General features: G+C 40.2%; 1 protein-coding gene across 7 annotated transcripts in view; it reads left to right on the forward strand.

Annotated features, from left to right (window-relative positions):
* Positions 1-21,718, forward strand: part of CHD7 (chromodomain helicase DNA binding protein 7) — a 193,372-nt gene that overhangs the window by 55,259 nt on the left and 116,395 nt on the right. For 5 of the 7 annotated variants that reach the window (XM_038000468.2, XM_073018108.1, XM_073018107.1 and 2 more), the window contains exon 2: positions 13,191-15,029. The exons of 1 other annotated variant lie outside the window; for it this stretch is intronic. In XM_038000468.2, coding sequence (XP_037856396.1) covers positions 13,365-15,029 — 1,665 coding nt within the window. In that variant the 5' untranslated portion in view covers positions 13,191-13,364. Of the gene's footprint in view, positions 1-8,235; positions 11,211-13,190; positions 15,030-21,718 lie in introns of those variants that run through there. One more of the 7 variants, XM_073018106.1, reaches the window with a different exon arrangement.

Consider the following 21,718-nt stretch of genomic DNA (forward strand, 5'->3'; position numbering starts at 1 on the left):
GTATAGTATTAGCGGAGAGATGGAAGATGCTTTAATTCCCCACCCCAATCCAAAACCCACCCTCACTTATGTGAATAAAGTCTTAAGGAACCCATACAGTCATTGACTCTTCCATGTTTTTGTGGCAGGAGGAAGGAGTGTTAGTGATATACTGAGATGTTAGGTAATGGCTAATTCCACAGCTATTTTAAGGCACTGTGTCTGGCATTGGGGGTACAAGTGAGAGATATAAAAGGCAAGGTCTTTCTTTTTTTTAAGACAGAGTCTCGCTCTGTCGCCCAGGCTGGAGAGCAATGGCACTATCTCGGCCCACTGCAATGAGCAAGGTCTTGATGTGCCTGCCTACCTGGGGACACTGTGCACATTTATAGAGATATAATGGGGACATTGAAATGTTTTATGATGAAAGAAATATTGAAATATAGTCTGTATTTACAGGTTGACCTTTAAACAAGATATCATTTTTTCAAAGAAATATATGAAAAAATGAAAAAGAATTCTTTCAAAATTAAGATAACAAGGTTTATTTATTTTAACTTTTAAGTTTGGGGGTACATGTGAAGGTTGTTACATAGATAAACTTACAGGGTTTTTTTGTACAGATTATTTCATCACCCAGGAATTAAGCCCAGTACCCAAGAGTTATCTTTTCTGTTCCTCTCCCTCCTCCCACCCTCCACCCTCAAGTAGACCCCAGTGTCAATAACAGAAAAATTAGATTTATTCTACAAGTGTTATACATGATTCTGAAAGGTTAAAAGTTACTAAATAACCAGTTTGTATGTAGCTAGTAAAAGTTATTTGGATATGATGATCTAAGCAATTTTGAGTACAAAGTGGTATTTAAGAACTTCTGCCATAAGTTATCTCACTGTCTTAGGATGGCAGGATTTTGGGGCTGAGGAAATGTGGCATTTGAACACGGAGAGCTCCAGACAGGCGCCCAACCAAAGCATAGGGTGCTTGTGAGTGTGCTTTGGAAGTAGAAAATTTAGATATGTGGTCTGTCAGAACATTTTTTTTTTTTTTTTTTTTGCCAAACATTTATTTATAGTCTTCAGATTTATTTAATGGGATAGTGACATTTCAAATGATTTCTGAGAAATGGGCATAAAGTAGGGAATTTGATATGTTTGGAGATGCAGCAGGTATGGGGGAAGAAACTTGAAAATGTGGGTAGGTATAGTATGATGCAGGTATTATCCCTGATGAAACCTAATTATTTAGATTTCCTTATCTGGGTCATAATTTTATTATCAACTGATTTATGGTAGTTAAACTCATTAAGATCGTATAGATGAGTGGGTGCAGCAGTCTTAGGCCTTAGTAAACACTGTATTTTAAAACTGAGTAGGTGCCTGCTTCTTTTTGTAATCTTTGATTAAACCAAGTACAAAATTCAAAGCTTCATAGGTAGACTTAAATTATTTTCATCATTCTCATTATGCAAAACAAATGTCATGTCTGGTAATAGCTTGTCTTCTCACTGCACTTTTTCTTACATTACATTCTCTTTGCTAACTTGATGTGTACTTAAATATTGATCTGTGATCAAAATGGACACAATGTAGAAATTTGTGACTACTTAAGTGTGATCTTTTTTCAAACTGAAATCTGAAGTTTACCTACAAGTTAGAATGCTGTCCTAGTATCAAGAGTCTTGTACACTCATATGTATAAACTGCTTAGAATTGGTTAGTCAAATGATTTTTAGGGAAAATATGTGAGCCAGAGGCATGTCATTACTGTCAGTGCTCAATGATGTAGAATAGCATAGTGGTGCAAAAAAAGTAATAAAAGAATTTGTTACAAAATGCTTTGTATTATAGTTTTAAAAAACATAGATGTAACTTGTGGGTTAATTACTGATAGTATTATAAAAGATGTTTCTTGAAGTTAGTTTTCCGCCAGTACACGACTGTCTGGAGGAAGGAAACCCAGATGACTGCTGGGGAATAAGGAGAGAGGCCAGTTTGGGGTTGAACCTTTGTTGAAGATGTAGGAAGATGTTAAGTTAAATATACAGAGTTTGTGGATAAAACTTTGTCTTTTATCATATGCTAATATGAATGAAGACATTTAATTTGGCCAAAAGATGGCATGTTTCACTGTATGATATTTATAGTTTTGATTATGGTGGCGTTGTAGAACCTACTTGCATTTATGATAAATGTAGGTACAGTAGACCCCCTGCCCCGCCTCAGTTTCAGCTTTCCATGGTTTCAGTTTCAGCGGTTTCAGTTACCTGCGATCAACTTTGGTATAGAAATATTAAATGGAGGCCGGGCTTGGTGGCTCACGCCTGTAATCCCAGTACTTTGGGAGGCCAAGGCGGGTGGATCACGAGGTCAGGAGATTGAGACCATCCTGGCTAACATGGTGAAACCCTGTCTTTACTAAAAATACAAAAAATTAGCCGGGCGTGGTGATGGGCGCCTGTAATCCCAGCTACTCGGGAGGCTGAGGCAGGAGAATGGCGTGAACCTGGGAGGCAGAGCTTGCAGTGAGCTGAGATGGTGCCACTGTACTCCAGCCTGGGCGACAGAGTGAGACTCTGTCTCAAAAAGAAAGAAAAATGGAAAATTCCAGAAATAAACAACTCCTAAGTTTTTAATTGTGTGCCCTTCTGAGTAGCATGATGAAGTCTTTCACTGACCTGCATTGTCCCATCCAGGACATAAATTATTCCTCTGTCCAACATACCCACGCTATAGATGCTACCTGCCCATCAGTCATTTTGTAGCCATCTTATGGTTATCAGGTCAACCGTGGCAGTGTCAATGTGCTTGTGTTCCGGTCACCCTTGTTTTACTTCAGAATGGCTCCAGAGTGCAAGAGTAGTAGATTTGGATATGCCATAGATAAACAGGAAAATGCTTCTTTTAAATGGAAAGGTGAAAGCTCGTAAAGAAAGAAAAAAGTTTGTGTATTGAGATATACACCTTATAAATAAATCGCAAGTATTATTTGTGGTAAGAATGAGTCTTCTGTCAAATTGTGGGGAAGGAAAAACAAATTTGTGCTAATTTTGCTGTTGTACCACAAACTGCAAAAGTTACAGCCACAGTGCCTGATAGGTGCTTAGTTAAGATGGAAAATACATTAAATTTGTGGGTGGAAGACATGGATAGAAACGTGTTCCAACTGACAGCAATGGGGTTTGGTACTGTGCATGGTTTTGAGTGTCCACTAGAGGTCTTGGTACATATCCCCAGGATGAAGGGGGACTACTGCATAGAAAAAATGTTTCCCAAATTTGTTATAAATTGAAATGATTGTGAAATATCAGATGTGAAACTGTTAACTCTGTATTTCAGCCTTAATTCCGTCTCCTTTGTCAAATATAACTTGATTTGAAACCAAAATTTAGTATCATAGTCACCGAATAAGTTACATTTGTTTTCTTCTTTTTTTTTTTTTTTTCTTCCTGTAGATTTACCTTTTTGAGATTGGGTGCAGTTTTCCAAAATACTTTTTCTAATACTCTTCCAAAGATCTCAACCTTCCTTTACAGTTTGAACTCCCGTTTGTATTGCTTGTTCCCTGATAGAAATCTGAATTTTTATAATTCCTGTTATTTCTTTTTTGCATTGCCTTAACAGGCATGGGTCTTTGAAAGCCCTGGAGCGCCTTGTGTGAACCCTGCCATTGGTATGCTGTGATGCTTTGCCTGTCCTGTGCTCAGGTTTATTCATGATGGATAAGTCTCCCTTCCTATCACATGTGCACTGCTCTAGCAAAGAGAATAGACAAATTCTTTTCAGTTCTGATGTTGTGCAGGGTTTGTTTGTTTGTTTTTTTTTCCCTTTAAGGAAAAGAATGTTGGTGGTGTATATCAGAAAAGATTGTTTGCACCCTTTCTATCCCTTTCCTTTCAAACCAGGCAGGATTGAGTACACTTCTAACTCCACTGGAATATGAAAAAAGATCCCTTTTCAGCTTTCCAGAAATTTTTTAAAATGTAAAAGAATGTAGGAAATTGCCAAATCAGTTAGTTAATCAGTGACAACTGCAGTAAGTACACGAAGTGCATGCTTCTTACAAGAGCAGCTGGCTGTTTGCTGCTTTCTCGGCCCCTCTGCATGCTTGCCCTTGCCTCACCTCTGCCTCCTCCTCTAGAGGTTCAGTGTCAGCCTTATAGGAGCTGGTGATTGCCAGGGGGTCCCCAGACAGAGCATGGCCACAGGGCAGCTCCTTCCTTCCCTTCCTTCTGTTCCACCCTCACTTTTTGTAGGCTTCTGTGTGTGTATGTCAAGTCAGTAGCTTGAAATAAGTCTAGAATAAGTGGGAAAATCTTTCCTAATGGTGATTTTTAAAAATCAGGCTAATAAACATGGTGTCATTGACCTTTATACACCGCCCTGGGCTTTACAAAACTCAGGATATTTTATAATATTAAGCAAGATACATACTAGCAATCAGCAAATTTTGTAAACTGTACATGACTCTTCCATAAGTCTGCACTGTAAGCATTCTTGCCAGGTGGGTTGAAATATATTTCTGAAATTTAATTTTTTTCCTGTCCAAAATAAGTTACTTTAAAAATTTTCATTTACTTATTTCTAGACCTAGCTCTTCATTTGATTTTCTTCTTTATCATATTACAATTAATTAGGATAACATTCAAAAGATATGAGACCTGGTGCGATGGCTCATACCTGTAACCCCAGCACTTTAAGAGGCCGAGGCAGGAGGATTGCTTGAGCCTAGGAGTTCAAGACCGGTTTGGGCAACATAATGAGACTTTGTTTCCCAGGGGAAAAAAAAAAAAATTTTAGCTGGGTGTGGTGGTACACAACTATAGTCCCAGCTACTTGGGAAGCTGTGGTGGAAGGATCACTTGAGCCCAGGAGTTGGAGACTGCAGTGAGCTGTGATTGTGCCATTGCACTCCAGCCTCAGTGACAGAGTGAGACGCTGTCTCTTAAAAAAAAAAAAAAGATATGGGATAGATACACATATTTTACATAGCTACATATTTGATCTACACCTAGATATATGGTATATATGGATACATGTTTGTCATCATTTCTGTTTTGCCATACAATGTTGAGTGCTTCAGGTGCTATTAGAATGTGTGCCCATATGTTGCTAGGCCATGTTGTGTACATGGAATGAAGACCCTGCTGGACATATTTTCTTGGTGTCTGCGCTGGGGCAGCAGGTCAGCTGTCTCCACGTTAGGGTCAAGGTGCTGGCCACCTTCTCAGTGGGCTTAGCTTTTAGGAGTTAGCTTCAGAGAGTGGTATTTGAATTTTGAATTGCAGGGTGTAAAGGCCATTCTCTAAAGGACATAAATTTCCATGATCCTTGTGCTTTTGTGGCATAACTTATATATGGGGTAATATACTCCTTTTGACCACTTAGGAAAAAGCTAGTGCTGTGGGCATGCACTTAGTATAAGCTGTTAGCCAAGTGCTATTTCATTGGTTGCCTTGAAAGGAAACATATTAGCGTCAATACTGCATGAAGGAACAGAAGAACAACTTTTTTTTTTTAATCATAAAGGCTACTCAGAATATCCAGACTCTTCAAAGTTATGTAGAAATAACTGAAAGATTTCTGCAAGAAACCTGTGAAATAGTATGTTATGTAACATAGCATTAGATATTAATGTTAACTGCATTTTTTTGACTTGCACAAATGATTGGCAAACAGATGGGCATATCTTTAAAATTAACCATCTTTAGATACCCGCTCCTTGTAAACTGTTACAGATTAAATTTTTCACTAAGGGCTGTTCATAATTCTTTGAATGAAGTCAGTATTGTTTATTTGTCAGATGCAAATGTCAAGACTTCTTTCTTTTAGTGACATATTTTTGTATTACTTTGTAATATTATTTGTAACACGTGTCATTTGTTGTTGATCCCTTATATTAACCGAGTGGTCAGTGTGTGCTATGCTATAGGAGGAGCTCAGAGTCTGAGAGCAGGACTTCCCAAACTTTCACATGCACAGGAATCACCTGGGGCCCTTGTTAATAAAAGGCAGATTCTGGTACAGGAGGTCTGAGGTGAGCCTGAGACTCTGTGTCTCTTACCAGCTCCCAGGGGTGCCAGGGGTCCTGTCTTTCAGGACTCCACTTCACATGGCCAGGGTCCAGTCTCCAGAAAGAGAGGGAGCTGAACACATTAGGACAGTAGGGTGCTTGGCACTTTTGTAGCTTCTGCTCATGTTGATGTGGTGCTAGTGCCAGTTGAGGGCTTTGGAATCAGCCTGAAGAGGGAGGGTTGAGGGTCAGGAAGCTTCCAGAGATGGGTTATAACAAAGGAACTGAGATAAAAAAGAGGCCAGGTTGTACAGTGAGGGGATAAGGAGGCCAGAGAAGAGACCATGGGTGTGAAGGCGAAGAAAGTATGGGATAGCTGATGGATGGTTGGTAAACTTTTCAGTAGTTTGCTATATCTAATGGGGGTGTTTGTGAGTGCTTCAGGGGACAGAGGGAAGGGAGTTAAGGGAGTTGAAAATGGACAGGTCAATAAGGATTTGATTATTAATACCTTCAAGCATGCTGGAGCATTTGGAGTGGAACCTGAAAGCTATGGGAGGTCCTTTAAGGATTTTAATCAGGGAGCGGTATGATGTAATCTGTGTTTTATAAGATCATTCAGTTGGTAGTGTGAAAGCGTTGAGACCGGACTTGGGAGAACCGATTAGATTTCTAATTTTTTGTGGTTCACTAAACCATGAAGGCCTGATTACTTCAGAGCTAGTGTAAACAGGGAGGAGGAGGTAGACCCATAAATATCTGGGAGAGAGCATTAGCAGGTTGGGAAATGCACTGAATATGTGGGATGTACTGGGGCATTTATTCAAACTGCGAGCTGCATGAAGACAGGGCCACATCTGTTTCGTTCAACACTGTATACACAGTGTCTGTTAACCTTGAATATTTTTTAAATGAATGATGAAGGATCTAGGCTTATTTCTCATTTTTTGGCTAGGTCGAAGAGGTAGATGGGGATGATGTTGCTGTCATAGGGATTGCTAACATAAGGCGTAGTGTTGCCCTATACGATGTCAGTGGTTTTCCTTATTAAAAATGTGTCTCCCTATCATGGGGAGGGGGGAGGGGGGAGGGATTGCACTGGGAGTTATACCTGATGTAAATGACGAGTTGATGGGTGCTGACGAGTTGATGGCTGCAGCACACCAACATGGCACAAGTATACATATGTAACAAACCTTCACGTTATGCACATGTACCCTAGAACTCAAAGTATAATAATAAAAATTAAAAAAAAATATGTCTCTTCTGTTAATATCAGCAAAATGGGAGATAACCTAGTAATATGAATGGAGGTTACCAGTGCAATCCTTATTTCTTTCTATGGTTTTATTTTTAATATGATGCTTGGGGACAAACAGACCTTAGAAGGACTTCACATACTTCTTTTTTTTTTTTTCTTAATCTTTTTCTGAATTTTGTATAGTTGAGAATTATTCCTAACAGACTGAAAATTATTTATGAAGAAATAGGAATATATGTTGGGAGATAATACAGAAAGGAGACATAGGTTGTAAGGATAGTTAACATAAAATATGATATATGGAAACATACCATGTATTTCATCCCAAAGGGTAAATATGGACCTTTAAAAGAATACTAATCTCCGAAAGAGGAGAAAATATTTTTTTATGAAAGAGGATTGCTGCTATTTAATACAGGCTTTGTTAAAACATGTTACCTCTAAGAAGAAATACATAGGAGTGCTATCCATAGAATTTTCTGCAGTGATGGAAATGTTCATTATAAGCACTATCAAGTAGGTAGCCACCAACCACATGTGGCTTTTGAGAACTTGAATGTGACCTGTACGACTGAGGAACTGAATTTTAAGTTTTATTTAGTTTAAGTAGTTTAAATAGCAACATGTGGCTGGTGGCTGCTGGATTACACAGCACAGTCATAGAGTATTGGCAATGTCCTAGCATACTAATGAAGAAGAAAATGTGGTCTTGACCAGGAAGAAAACGTGGTCTTGGCCCCGCTGGCCAACCCAGGGGGTTCAGGAAGGGCATCATTTGACCCATGAAGCAAATACGGAAAATACTTTGTGGTGAACTGATATGCTGGTGTTGGTGACTTGGGGGGCACTTCCTGATTCTTTATCCAGGTTCTTGTCAGTTGGATAGATATCTTCTTCACCAGCAAGCATTGGCCCTGCTAGATGTTCCCAAGTGGCTGTCGGGGGCTGGGTTGTGGGTGGGGCAGGGGGAGGAGATTGCTGTTAACTGGCTTCAGGATCTAGCTGAAAGGACTTTCACTTTGAGTGGAAACTCAGCAGTGTGAACCCTTTATCTTCGGTCTGTCCACCTACCAGTGTGTGGATTCTTTGCCCCTCTTGATATGTTTTGTAGCCTTGATGATTGAGAGGTGTCTCCATGGGTTATGATGAGGGTTGTGATGTGCTGTTTTTTCAGCTGCACGATGCTTCCTTGGAAATTCTGATTCATGCTCCACCCTCATCCCCAGAATCATTACCACAGCTGTGTTCTATACCTTACGCTCTTTGGAGGTAGAAGAGAGAAATTTGAATAGAACAAATTTCTATTTGAAATTTGATTTTGAACAAATTCAAACCATAAACAGCAAAATAGTCTTCAGGTTCCAATAGGCAATATTCTATGATTTCACTGTTGCCCACTTGTTGGCTGTTTATCAAAAAAGTTTCCCTTGGATGACATTTTACTTACACAATTGGACGTATAGTGGTTGAGCTATAGGGGATACTTTGCATGCAAAAGATGGTATATATTCGCCTATCTCTTGCTAGGTTTCTAGCCCATACCTGTAACACAAAAAGGTTCTGTGTCACTACCAAATTAAAACTCAGCTATACAAATACCATTCTACTTTGAGAAGAGTGTAGTAAATAATTGTTTATGTTGTTTTGAAAGGTCAGAAAATCACTATATATAAAATAAGTAAAAATTTTAAATGAGTTATGATTAACAAATTTTATATATACATATACTTTTTTCAAAATATTAATGTTTTCGGTGACATTTCTTTCATCTTGGTTTCTTGCACACCCATTGCTTTTATCATTGATTCTGTGCTTAGATGTGCCCATTTTTCATTTGGCTATTTTCCAGTAAAATTTACCAGTGGCTCCAATTTGGTGTTGATATATGCTTGTTTCCTAAAAGTAATATATGGTATAATTTCAAAACATTTTTGGAAAGGAAATTCACTTCTATTTGATGATGGCAGCATTGTTTTAGTGATTCTCTGAATAAAACAGACTTGATGTAGGCCTTTAATATTTTGTCCTCGCTAGTAAGCTGCCATTTCAGTCATTCATTTCTTTCATCTTTGGGAACTGTCACCAAAATGTTTTGTAGAAGAAGTTTACTCCTCTCAGTCTATAAAAGGATTTTTTTCATCAGTTAAATGAGGAGGGATTTGGATTAGAAGGTCTTCAGAGTGCTTGCTAACTCTAAAATGTTTGTAATTGGTTTCACAGTGTGCCTCTAATGTTGATGATTCTGTTAGTTGAGTGATCTCATTGTGACTCCTCCTCACCCCCAAACACATGCATCTTCTGAACCGTCCTTTCGTTCACATCTCAGAAAATGCTAGCCAATAGGGCACTGAGTAGAAACTGGAATTACTATGTCTCCATTATATGCATCTGTACCGTTTGCCACATATTCTCACATTTAGTTAGACTATTCCTTATCAGAAGTTACTGAGGAGTATTTTGTAAAATGGTAACCGATGTTTTTAATAACATAAGCCCTGAATCTTAGTTCTTATTTAGGAGATTGATCATTTACAGACATATAAGCTCCATGAGGACAAGAGGGAATTCTGTTTTATTCACTGATCTCTCTCCAGCTCTTAGACTAGTGCCTGCATCACAGTAGTGCTCAGTAAATATTCAAATACATTTTGAATAAATGATTGTGATTTGAGAGTTAATTTTTATGTAAAGCCAAATAAAACATAAATGCAACTCGAATGTTTATTACCCAGGTGATAATTGTGAGACTTAAAAAAATGTCATTGCTAATTTGTTATTTCTGTTTCTTCTTTTTAAATACTTTATGCTGTCCAGTATGGAAGCCACAGCCCCGTATGTACATTTTTTCACTTGAAATGTAGCTAATAGGAATTGAGATATACTGTAAGTATAAATTACATACTGGGTTTCAAAGACTCAATACCAAAATATGTGAACTAGCTTATTCATTTTTTCATATTGATTACCTGTTGAAATGACAGTATTATGCATTTATTGGGTTAAATAGAAATTGATAAAATGGATTTCACTCTTTTGGTCTACTTTTAAAATGTAGCTACTAGAAAACTAAAAATTACATGTGATGGCTCGCATTTGTGGCCCATTGAACAGCGTTCATCTAGACACAGAAAATCTAGATATTGTCTGTAGACAAGGGAGAAGCTTTCAAAATAGGGCTTTGAATGAATATCTTTTATAGAAACACAAAATTATACGTTGCAGCTGCGACTTGGGAAAGTGGGCTTTCAGATGGTCTTGATCAAATTTAAAAAAAGGACCAAAACAAATTAATTAGATTAGCTCAAATCAGAAATATGAAATGCAGCTACCAGATGGATTCCTGGCATAGTTGCCAGCTGGGTCTTGAGGTCAGAAAAGGGGCAGGAAGGCGTTGGTGGCTGTCCCAGTGAGTGGTCACTAATGATAGACTACAAAGCCAGTTTTTGAACTTCTCTGCGTGGACCTTACCTGAGCATGATTGTAGTTGTGGTGAGCGACATGCTTAGTTGATACCATATAATGCTGGTGTTTTTCATGCCTATGGGAGATGGACACTTAGTAGAAGGGTGTAGGGAACAGGAAGAGGAGTACAGCCAAGGGACAATATGGTTACTGTCAGGGAGGGCTGTTTTTTCCCTACTAATGCTGTTAGGCAACTTGTCCTTCTTCTGAATCTTAAGCTGATAAAAAGTAAGCACCAACTTCATCGCCACTTCTCCAAGCTTGATCTGGCTCTGCCTTTCTGCCTCTGGGCTCAGTGGACTTGCAACAGAAGGTCACCAGTGGGCTAAGCCATCCACTCCCTCTGGGATCACTTTTACCTGGAGCTGGCCTGGAGCCCCATCCAGTCAGTAGCATTTCTTCCTGTAACAGTTGGCAGACCCTGGAGGATGAAGCTGCTCCCCAGGACACATATGTAGATGTGACTTTCCTTAAGCTAATTTGAAAGGTTGTTTTGGTAAGTGGTTGGTCTGCATGGCTGGTTTAAGCTATTATCAAGTCCATTCCAGTATTTATTTCTTTCAAAGTTAAAATGAGCCTTGAATAAATGACAACTGACTGCTTAGCCTTCTTAGGAGTGTATTTAATTTTATGAATATTTGTTGCAACTGGCACTGGAGATGTCTACTTCTCTTTATTTTGGATTTTAAAATAGTTGCATAGTAAAGCAGCATGTTTTCAGTAAAATGGCTTTCATGTTCACCTTATTTTCACCCATCTGACCTCTGCATTTGGAGAAAGTAGATCAGAAAATTCATGGCAGTTAGCGGCGGAGTGAAGAGACCTTTGACTTTAGCTGACAGCTGTCACCTGAAAACTACAGACCTGGAGACCCTCTCAGGTGTTATGTCTGTAGTTCTGACAGTGAACAGGAATGTTGTTTACATTTTCTGTAAGCAAAATTCTCCCCTTGTTAGGAATGTGTTAGAATAGGGCAGGCAGAAACAGAATTTTTATGTGTCTTACTGGTAAGTTCTCAGGAGTGTTGGTTAGCCCATTGTTCATTCCCATGCTCTTATGGAAGCGTGTCAGTAGAATTTATGAGTGTGCCTGTTTATAGCATCACTTTGGAAATTCTTCAAGATACTGTTTTTTCAAGTGGACTAGTATCACACAATGCTTAATATCCTTATAAAAGAGAAAAAAATGAGTGAAATTCCAAAGATGTTTGAGATTTCAGTCATTTTCTCTATATGAATTAGTTCTTTATTAGGCCGTTGATTTAATTAGCGCTCAACAAAAACACTTTCCTGTTTAGATTGTTAAAGCATTCTTTAAATTAGTTATTTTAATCTGACACAGGGTCGTTAGGAAGACTTTGAATAAAATGCAACATGTTACATAGTGTATACTGTGCACTGGAAGCACGTAGGGTGCGAACACAAGTGCCTGCCCACTTGTCTCCCTACCTGCTTAGGTCCTGCCTTATCCCAAAAGGACTTAAGGCAATGGTGAAGAGAGCATATTTTGAACTTTATTCTGTTAAAATAATTGTCAGTTCTGGAGAAAGTTGTGTTTCTAGTTATGAGAATAGTCATTGTCTACAAAGTATCCACTCAACTAGTTTCCTCTTGAGTGATCACATGGGATTCTGGTCCACCAGAGCCCAGCGTGCCTGCGGGTGAATAATGAGCCTGGTAATTGGGCTGCTCTGTGTCAGTGCAGACTGGGACCATGGTAGGCTCAGAGCCATGAGTGAAATTGGTCCTCTTGGAGAATGAAAGCTTTTCTTTTAGTCTTCTTCTGAATTTTATATATTTCTGCCTTTAAACATAATGAAATTATGTATTTATTGTACTGTTCTCAAGGTTGCTTTTCAACATCATTATGAACAATTTCTTGTTAGATGCCTCTGTTGCAGTTAAATAGTTGTATGTGGGCTGTAAATATCTAATTTGTATGAAATGACCGATTTTGGTATTTGTATAATCCTCTAGTCAATTTAACTAAGTTGAGCTTTTCACAGCCCTTGGTGCTGCTGTTGCTCATCTGATTACACTGCTCAGGGGAATAAGGTTAAGGGCGGGCTGTTGGTAACCAGAGCATTTCCAGGGCTTTAGTTCAGCAGATGAGCTGCTTGGCTATATTCATACATCTGCTTGCCTGCTGTGGCAGCTGCTGCTGCTTCATGTTGTGTTCTTTTGTTCTGTTCCATTCAAGAATGGAACGCTAGGAAGTGTAGTGAATGGATTAATTTAAGGTTAAGGTTAGTGTTTTGCTTGCTTTCTAAGTAACTGATCATAATGATGCTTCTGGTAGAAACTAATGAGTTTCTCTTAAAGTGAACTAAATTTATAAAATACAGCTCAGTGAGGGAGCTAGATTGGTATTGTTGATGGGGACCAAATTCAGATGTACAAAATACTGGCAGTTTTATCATCGGATCCTAATTCTTTGTTTTCTTCCTTCTTCTCCCCCACCCCTAACTCCCTTCTAGGACCTATATCCAGACTTTGCCTGACACTGCAGGGTCCAAGAGAATTAAAGAAATATGGAATGACATGAAGAAGATTAGTTAAGGATTATAGGCTTTGAGGGCAAACACCTCAGTGAAGTGAAGCACAGGCAAGCTCCTGAGCTGTGGTTTGGAGGAGCCGTGTGTTGGAAGAAGATGGCAGATCCAGGAATGATGAGTCTTTTTGGCGAGGATGGGAATATTTTCAGTGAAGGTCTTGAAGGCCTCGGAGAATGTGGTTACCCGGAAAATCCAGTAAATCCTATGGGTCAGCAAATGCCAATAGACCAAGGCTTTGCCTCTTTACAGCCATCCCTTCATCATCCTTCTACTAATCAAAATCAAACAAAGCTGACACATTTTGATCACTATAATCAGTATGAACAACAAAAGATGCATCTGATGGATCAGCCGAACAGAATGATGAGCAACACCCCTGGGAACGGACTCGCGTCTCCGCACTCGCAGTATCACACCCCACCCGTTCCTCAGGTGCCCCATGGTGGCAGTGGTGGCGGTCAGATGGGTGTCTACCCTGGCATGCAGAATGAGAGGCATGGGCAATCCTTTGTGGACAGCAGCTCCATGTGGGGCCCCAGGGCTGTTCAGGTACCAGACCAGATACGAGCCCCCTACCAGCAGCAGCAGCCACAACCACAGCCACCACAGCCAGCTCCGTCAGGGCCCCCTGCACAGGGCCACCCTCAGCACATGCAGCAGATGGGCAGCTATATGGCACGTGGGGATTTTTCCATGCAGCAGCATGGTCAGCCACAGCAGAGGATGAGCCAGTTTTCCCAAGGCCAAGAGGGCCTCAATCAGGGAAATCCTTTTATTGCCACCTCAGGACCCGGCCACTTGTCCCACGTGCCCCAGCAGAATCCCAGCATGGCACCTTCCTTGCGTCACTCGGTGCAGCAGTTCCATCACCACCCCCCTACTGCTCTCCATGGAGAATCAGTTGCCCACAGTCCCAGATTCTCCCCGAATCCTCCCCAACAAGGGGCTGTTAGGCCACAAACCCTTAACTTTAGTTCTCGGAGCCAGACAGTCCCCTCTCCTACTATAAACAACTCAGGGCAGTATTCTCGATATCCTTACAGTAACCTAAATCAGGGATTAGTTAACAATACAGGGATGAATCAAAATTTAGGCCTTACAAATAATACTCCAATGAATCAGTCCGTACCAAGATACCCCAATGCTGTAGGATTCCCATCAAACAGTGGTCAAGGACTAATGCACCAGCAGCCCATCCACCCCAGTGGCTCACTTAACCAAATGAACACACAAACTATGCATCCTTCACAGCCTCAGGGAACTTATGCCTCTCCACCTCCCATGTCACCCATGAAAGCAATGAGTAATCCAGCAGGCACTCCTCCTCCACAAGTCAGGCCGGGAAGTGCTGGGATACCAATGGAAGTTGGCAGTTATCCAAATATGCCCCATCCTCAGCCATCTCACCAGCCCCCTGGTGCCATGGGAATCGGACAGAGGAATATGGGCCCCAGAAACATGCAGCAGTCTCGTCCATTTATAGGCATATCCTCGGCACCAAGGGAGTTGACTGGGCACATGAGGCCAAATGGTTGTCCTGGTGTTGGCCTTGGAGACCCACAAGCAATCCAGGAACGACTGATACCTGGCCAACAACATCCTGGTCAACAGCCGTCTTTTCAGCAGTTGCCAACCTGTCCTCCACTGCAGCCCCACCCGGGCTTGCACCACCAGTCTTCACCCCCACACCCTCATCACCAGCCTTGGGCACAGCTCCACCCATCACCCCAGAACACCCCGCAGAAAGTGCCTGTGCATCAGGTAAGGGGACACAGAGCCTGCCTCTGCATTGCAATGTGAAATTCAACATGGCTAACTTGTGTAATCGAATTTTTCTTTAAGCTATGAAAATCTTTTCCATTATGAGTGCCTTAATTTTTATTTGTTATTGGCTTATGCATTTATTTTATTCAGGCAAGAATTCTTGAATCTCCCTGTCCCAGGGATTGTGCTAGATGTTAAGGATATGTAGATAACTAAGACTGGGTCCCTGCCGACAAGGAGCTAGGTCGCCACTAGCAGGGAGATGGACAGAAGACTCAGAATGCTCATGAGACAAATGCTTTTGTTTCCTTCTCTGAATTCTTTTTTATTCTTTTTCTTTCTCTGTGTGTGTGTGTTTTAAAAATACGCTGACACTTGGTTTCTAGCAAAGATTTATGTGTGTGTGGTAGTCTCCTCCATCTCCATCTCTCCTTTTATATTGATATTTTTCTTGGGAAGCTGCAAAATGTATACTTTTGTGACACTTATTTTACTAACTGTTGAATTTGTTAATATGAGTTTAAATTCAAACTGTAGAAAATCACAGTAAATGATAATTCACAGAAGATGTTTGGTCTCTAAAAGATTTGGGTACCCTGCACTGAAGTAGGGAATCTTCCTTTTTTGTAAGCTGATGTTTTTGTTATCATTTAAAATTTATAAAAGAACAGATTTAAGTTTTAAATTATCATATTCACAAAGACATCTTTCCCTTATAAATTTTGCTGTTTATGCCCTAGGTCTGTGAAAGATAAATTAATGCCTATGTATACAGATTATTCTTAGTGCTATTCAAAAATATATACTGATTATCTACCAGAATTGCAGTTCTGTTTTTGGGTTGCACAGTAGCTGATTTTAGTGGTATAAAGCTTAGTGATTGTTTTGATGCACTTATTATCAATTTTGGGGAAATAAGACCTCATGTGAAAATACAAAAGAGTGAAAGACCAGACATGATTATGTGACAAGTGTCCAGAGAGAGGAAATAACCTGTAGTTGAGGGTGCTTGGAATTTGGGTAGGCCTTACCCAGGGAGGTGAACCCAGGTCAGCAGTTCAGATTGAGGGATGGTTTGCTAAACAAGGGCACAGGAAGTCAAGCTTGCTGCAGGGAATAGGTTGGAAAGTATCAGTCAGGGCCAGATTGTTGTGATCTTGGATTCCTTTTTAAGGAATTTGGACTTAAAAGGAGGGGGGAGCCAGTGATATTGATTAGACAGTCCACAGGACAGATGGAGAAGCAGAAGATGAAGTATGAACCTGTCGTCCAGGCCTTTGAGGACAGTTTGGACCAGAAGGGTCAAACTGAGAGCAGAAGGGATTGAAAGCAATGTTGAAAGTAAAAGGGTTTGGTCAGTAAACAAAGCCACTGAGGGCATCTCAGAGCAGCTTTTTTTTTTTTTAGTGGTGATAATTGTCTTCTGTGCTCTTTGTCAGTTCATTTAAAAAAAAAAAAAAAGTATTTTAGGCTGGACTCGGTGGCTCATGCTTGTAATCCCAGCACTCTGGGAGGCCGAGGCAGGCAGATCATCTGAGGTCAGGAGTTCAAGGCCAAACTGGCCAACATGGTGAAACCCCATCTCTTTTAAAAAATACAAAAAATTAGCTGGGCATGGTGGTGCACACCTGTAGTCCCAGCTACTCGGGAGGCTGAGGCAGGAGAGACGCCTGAACCCGGGAGGTTGATGTTGCAGTGAGCTGAGATCATGCTACTGCACTCCAGCCTGGGCAACAGAGCGAGACTCCATCTCAAAAAAAATTTTTTTGTTTGTTTTTTGTTTTAGTTTCAGCCAGGCATTTAATACAGAGCCTCTGAAGCTTCGTCCTAAGCTGGGCTGGGGGAGTGGAGGTCAGGAAGACTCCTGGGACCACAGGACAAGTAGTGGCTTCAGGAAAGTTGCCCTCAGCCGGTGGGCAGGGCAACTTCCCTGAAGACTTTGGTGATCCTCATATAACCACCCTTGGTGATTCTTACATAACTTCAGGGCAAAATGCCTCTCCTCAGAGCAGACCAAAAGTACTGTCCCTGAGGCCAGCAGACATGGGAGGCTTTTAGGACAGAAATGAATGTGACTTAGTTTTTAGGAATTATTATTCCCTGGAAAGTTTCTTAATAAGCAAGGGATATTTTAGAGCAGTGGTTTCTCAGACTTCTCATTCTGGCATCCTCTGTCTTCACCAGAGGGCGAGCACTGTTTGGAGACCCGCTGTGATTATAATCTGATCTCTGGATGAGAACTGTTGCTGTCCTCCAGCTTTCCTGGGTTTTAAGAGTACAGATACCTCAGTGGCCTTTTCAGAGGACATGTGTGAGTCTGTGGCATGTGAGCCCTTGAGCAGTGGAGGCTCCATGCATGCTGTGTCCTGTGCTAGACTTCAGGAGAGCCCACATGCATTCCCTCCTTCTTTGACTGTGTCATTATAGGCAAACTCAGGATCTTTACAGGGATGTAAACTAGGACATTTGAGGTATTTTCATTCTAAGTACAATTATGTTTTCCATTTTGCTCATTATTATTTGCTTTCTTATTTCTGCTTAACTTTGCATCCTCTTCAGATTTTGAAACACTCACTTTTGGACATAAGGCTATGGCGGTGTGAAGTCTTAGGCACAGAACATAGACTTTAAAGGTAGAAAGGTATGTGGAGCCCAGCTCTATTATTTATTAACCTGGTGATCTTAGGCAAAGCATTTAACTTCTGTTTACCTCAGAGTTTTTATTAGTTAAGCAGGAAAAATAGCACCCAGCACAAAGGGTGTTAGATTAAGTGGGCTTAACATAGACTGAGTGCCTAGTATAATGTCCACTCCATGGTATATATGTTAATTCTTTTCTAATTTTAGCTTCTGATCTCCTGAAGTGCAAACCTTGCTACATAATTATGTCATTTCCCATGTAGTTACAGTGTAAAATTAACTTTGTTTATTATTTATTGCTTTTTGAGATGAAGTCTCACTCTGTTGCCAGGCTGGAGTCAGTGGCACAATCTTGGCTCACTGCAACCTCCGCCTCCCAGGTTCAAGTGATTCTCCTGCCTCAGCCTCCTGAGTAGCTGGCACTACAGGCGTGCACCACCATGCCTGGCTAATTTTTGTATTTTTAGTGGACACGGGGTTTCATCAAAATTAACTTTATTTTTAAGGATAGGTTAAATATTATGTAATACAGCCTTAGTTATGAAATAACTAAATTTGATTTGTGCAAATATTATCCCCCTTTTAGCTTGCGTTGCCACATGTGAGGAGGATAATGATATGGGTAATTCAAAATACTATCCTATACCTTTAAAATCTCTCTCTCTGAATGATTGACATTCTACCCTAGGAAATATTTTTATTTTATTATGTTTTACTTTAGAGCTACTAAAATTATTTCAAATTTTATATATGATGGAGTAGTGGCTCAATACTATACCAGGTATCAGGGAAGATACCAGATTAGGTTGAAATGTCCATTTAACTTGATAATGGAATTATCACGTTCAGGTAGACTTAACTCTTCTTGAGTTTTTTGCTTTTTAAAAATAGAAATTATGCTCTTTATGTGTTTCCTGACTTCTGAATGGATATTTCCTAAATTATGAAACACGTGTAAGTATCTTTAAAGATAAGTTTAACTTTATATTGAAAAGTCAACAAAGAAAAAATATTAGAACAAAAAGGCCACAGTTCATCCGATGAAAATGTGAAAAATTACATATTTTGGTGTATGGACACTTCTTTAATGGAAGTGTTAGACTTTCGATTATTTGATAAGATTTACAGGGAAAGGAAAAACCCTAGCTTATATTTCTTTTTCAGTAGCTAATTAGAACAGTTTTTCTCAAACCTTTTCATCTCAGACCTCTACACATTCTTAAAAATTGTTGGGGACTCCAAAGAGTGTGTATTAGCTATGTGAGTTGTATGTATTGATATTAACTGTCTCAGAACGTTTTAATTTTTTAATTATTTATGTATTTATGTTTTTATTTATTTTTGAGACAGTCTTACTCTTCTGCCCAGGCTAGAGGGCGGTGGCGCGTTCTTGGCTCACTGCAGCCTCCTCCTCCCAGGTTCAAGCAATTCTCCTGCCTCAGTCTCCCTAGTAGTTGGGATTTCACTACTAGTAGAGATGGGGTTTCACCATGTTGGCCAGGCTGGTCTTGAACTCCTGACCTCAGATGATCCACCCGCTGTGGCCTCCCAAAGTGCTGGGATTACAGGCATGAGCCACCGCGCCCAGCTAAAATATTGATGAAAGTTTAAAATATTGATTTGTTATTTAAAAATAATAAATCGGCTGGGCGCGGTGGCTCAAGCTTGTAATCGCAGCACTTTGGGAGGCCGAGACGGGCGGATCGCGAGGTCAGGAGATGAAGATCATCCTGGCTAACATGGTGAAACCCCGTCTCTACAAAAAAATACAAAAAAACTAGCCGGGCGTGGTGGTGGGCGCCTGTAGTCCCAGCTACTCGAGAGGCTGAGGCAGGAGAAAGGCATAAACGTGGGAGGAGGAGCTTGCAGTGAGCCGAGATCCAGCCACTACACTCCAGCCTGGGTGACAGAGTGAGACTCCGTCTCAAAAAAAAAAAATAAAAAAAAAAATACAAAAAATAAATAAATAAATCATTATGTGTTAACATACATAATGCTTTTTAAATGAAAAATAACTTTTTTTAAAAACGAAAGATAACTTTTCCCAAGACAAAAAATTAGTGGCATTGTTTTATATTTATTAAATATTGATTCTCACATCTGCTTCTGAATGTAGTCTGTGTGCTAGTCATAAGCCTCTGGAAAAGTTTACTGCTCATTTGGAGAAAATGAGGATGAAAAAGCAAATAACGTCTCAGGATCATGTGGAAATAGTTTTCTGATCTCGCAGACCCTACAGACCCTGGCCCACAATTTTAGAACCACTGGCATGAAGGAAAGAGTACAGGCTTTGGAGTCTGAGCTTTTGAATAGAAGCACCACTGCTTAACGTCACCACCTGATGCTAGTAAGGATGTCGGATGTCATTTCATTATCTCTGAAGTGAGGATTCATATGCCTTCCTGGTTAGAGGCTCAGTGAGATTAGTAGCAATGTCTTTTAAGTGGTTAACAGTGCGGACTCAAGAATGACACATCTAGCAAGTGTTCAGAATTGCCTGTTGCAAAGTTTTAAGAAGAATCTTACGTATTTCAATGTTAAACATTTTCATAGTTGTTTGACTTTATATCCTTGGTTTTAGTGAACACTTATCAAATATTGAGGCTTCCTGTGTGCTTTGAGGGAGGGAGAACAATCTTGCTGTGTGAGCAGGAAGATGCAGGCAAGGATATGCCGTGAAAAGCACACTGTAGTGATCAGCACTGATCTTTAAGATCAGTCTTAAAGTGGGTGAAGTGGGGGTCTGGGAGGGCTTTCTGGGGGTAGTGATGTCTTTGCTGAGATGTGAAGGATCAGTCTAAGTTGAGGGAAGGATGGATAAAAGAGGAGGGAAAGGAATTTAAGATTTAGGAAACAATGAGTGCAAAGATCAGAAAGCCCTTTGGGCCTTGAGTGTCCCTCGTATTGCCGGAATGTAGGTCTGGGGCTTAGTGGACAGAAAGCTGCATGGTCCCGGGCCCATGCCACTGGAGGGCACTAGGAGGTGTTTTCAGCATGGACACAGCACCATGGGGCTCTCTGCAGCACCCAGGAGTATGAAGAGAGTGGAGAAGGGGTGGAACCAAAAATGAAATATTTATCAGTACACTGTGAACATGGATGAGAAGAATCTAGAAGGAAGGCACAGAGCAATATTTTGTTCATTTGAAGAGCTTATCTGAAGAAAGACTGGTTAAGTGGATTGTCCTTAAGGTTACAGGCAAATCCCTGAGTTTCTGGATAGAATTTATACTGCACAGTCCATAGACGTATTCCAGATCACGGATTACGCTCTTAAATGGAAAGTTCTAGTTGAATTTTTAGGATCTGCAACAATGTGTCCTTAAAATAAATTTATTTTAGATACATTTGTGACTTTTTCATTAATTTGGTCCTGAAATACAGTCATCATGAAACAGAAGTAGAAAAAAAATTTAAAGGCTACTAAGATTAAGGTGATAGGTAATAATTTCCCATCTCCTCATTTTCCCTTGAGATTAAAAAAATACCTGGAAGAATCAGTGGTACAATTTTTTTTTTTTTTCAAAAAAAAAAAAAAAAGCCTTTCTGAGAAAAGCTTTTATTGGTAATCTAAAGTAGCATCAATCTTATACTGAGACTCTTTAAGTTTACCCAGTAAATAAAGAATTACAAGGCCGGGCATGGTGGCTCATGCCTGTAATCCCAGCACTTTGGGAGGTCGAGGTGGGCGGATCACAAGATCAGGAGCTCAAGACTATAGCCTGGCCAACATAGTGAAACCCCGTCTCTACTAAAAATACAAAAATTAGCTAGGCGAGGTGGTGCATGCCTGAAATCGCAGCTACTGGGAGGCTGAGGCAGGAGAATCACTTGAACCCGGGAGATGGAGGTTGTGGTGAGCCAAAATCATGCCACTGCACTCCAACCTGGGCAAGAGAGCGAGATTCTATCTCAAAAAAAAAAAAAAAAAAAAAAAAGAATTACAGACATGGGCAGAGTAATTGGCAACTACTAAGTAAATTTATGGAAAAAGGTGGCTATATTTCTTAAGGATTATGTATGCAGGCTGTAAGCAGAAATAGACA

Source organism: Chlorocebus sabaeus, chromosome 8, assembly GCF_047675955.1.
Source record: "Chlorocebus sabaeus isolate Y175 chromosome 8, mChlSab1.0.hap1, whole genome shotgun sequence".
Classification (NCBI taxonomy): Eukaryota; Metazoa; Chordata; class Mammalia; order Primates; family Cercopithecidae; genus Chlorocebus; species Chlorocebus sabaeus.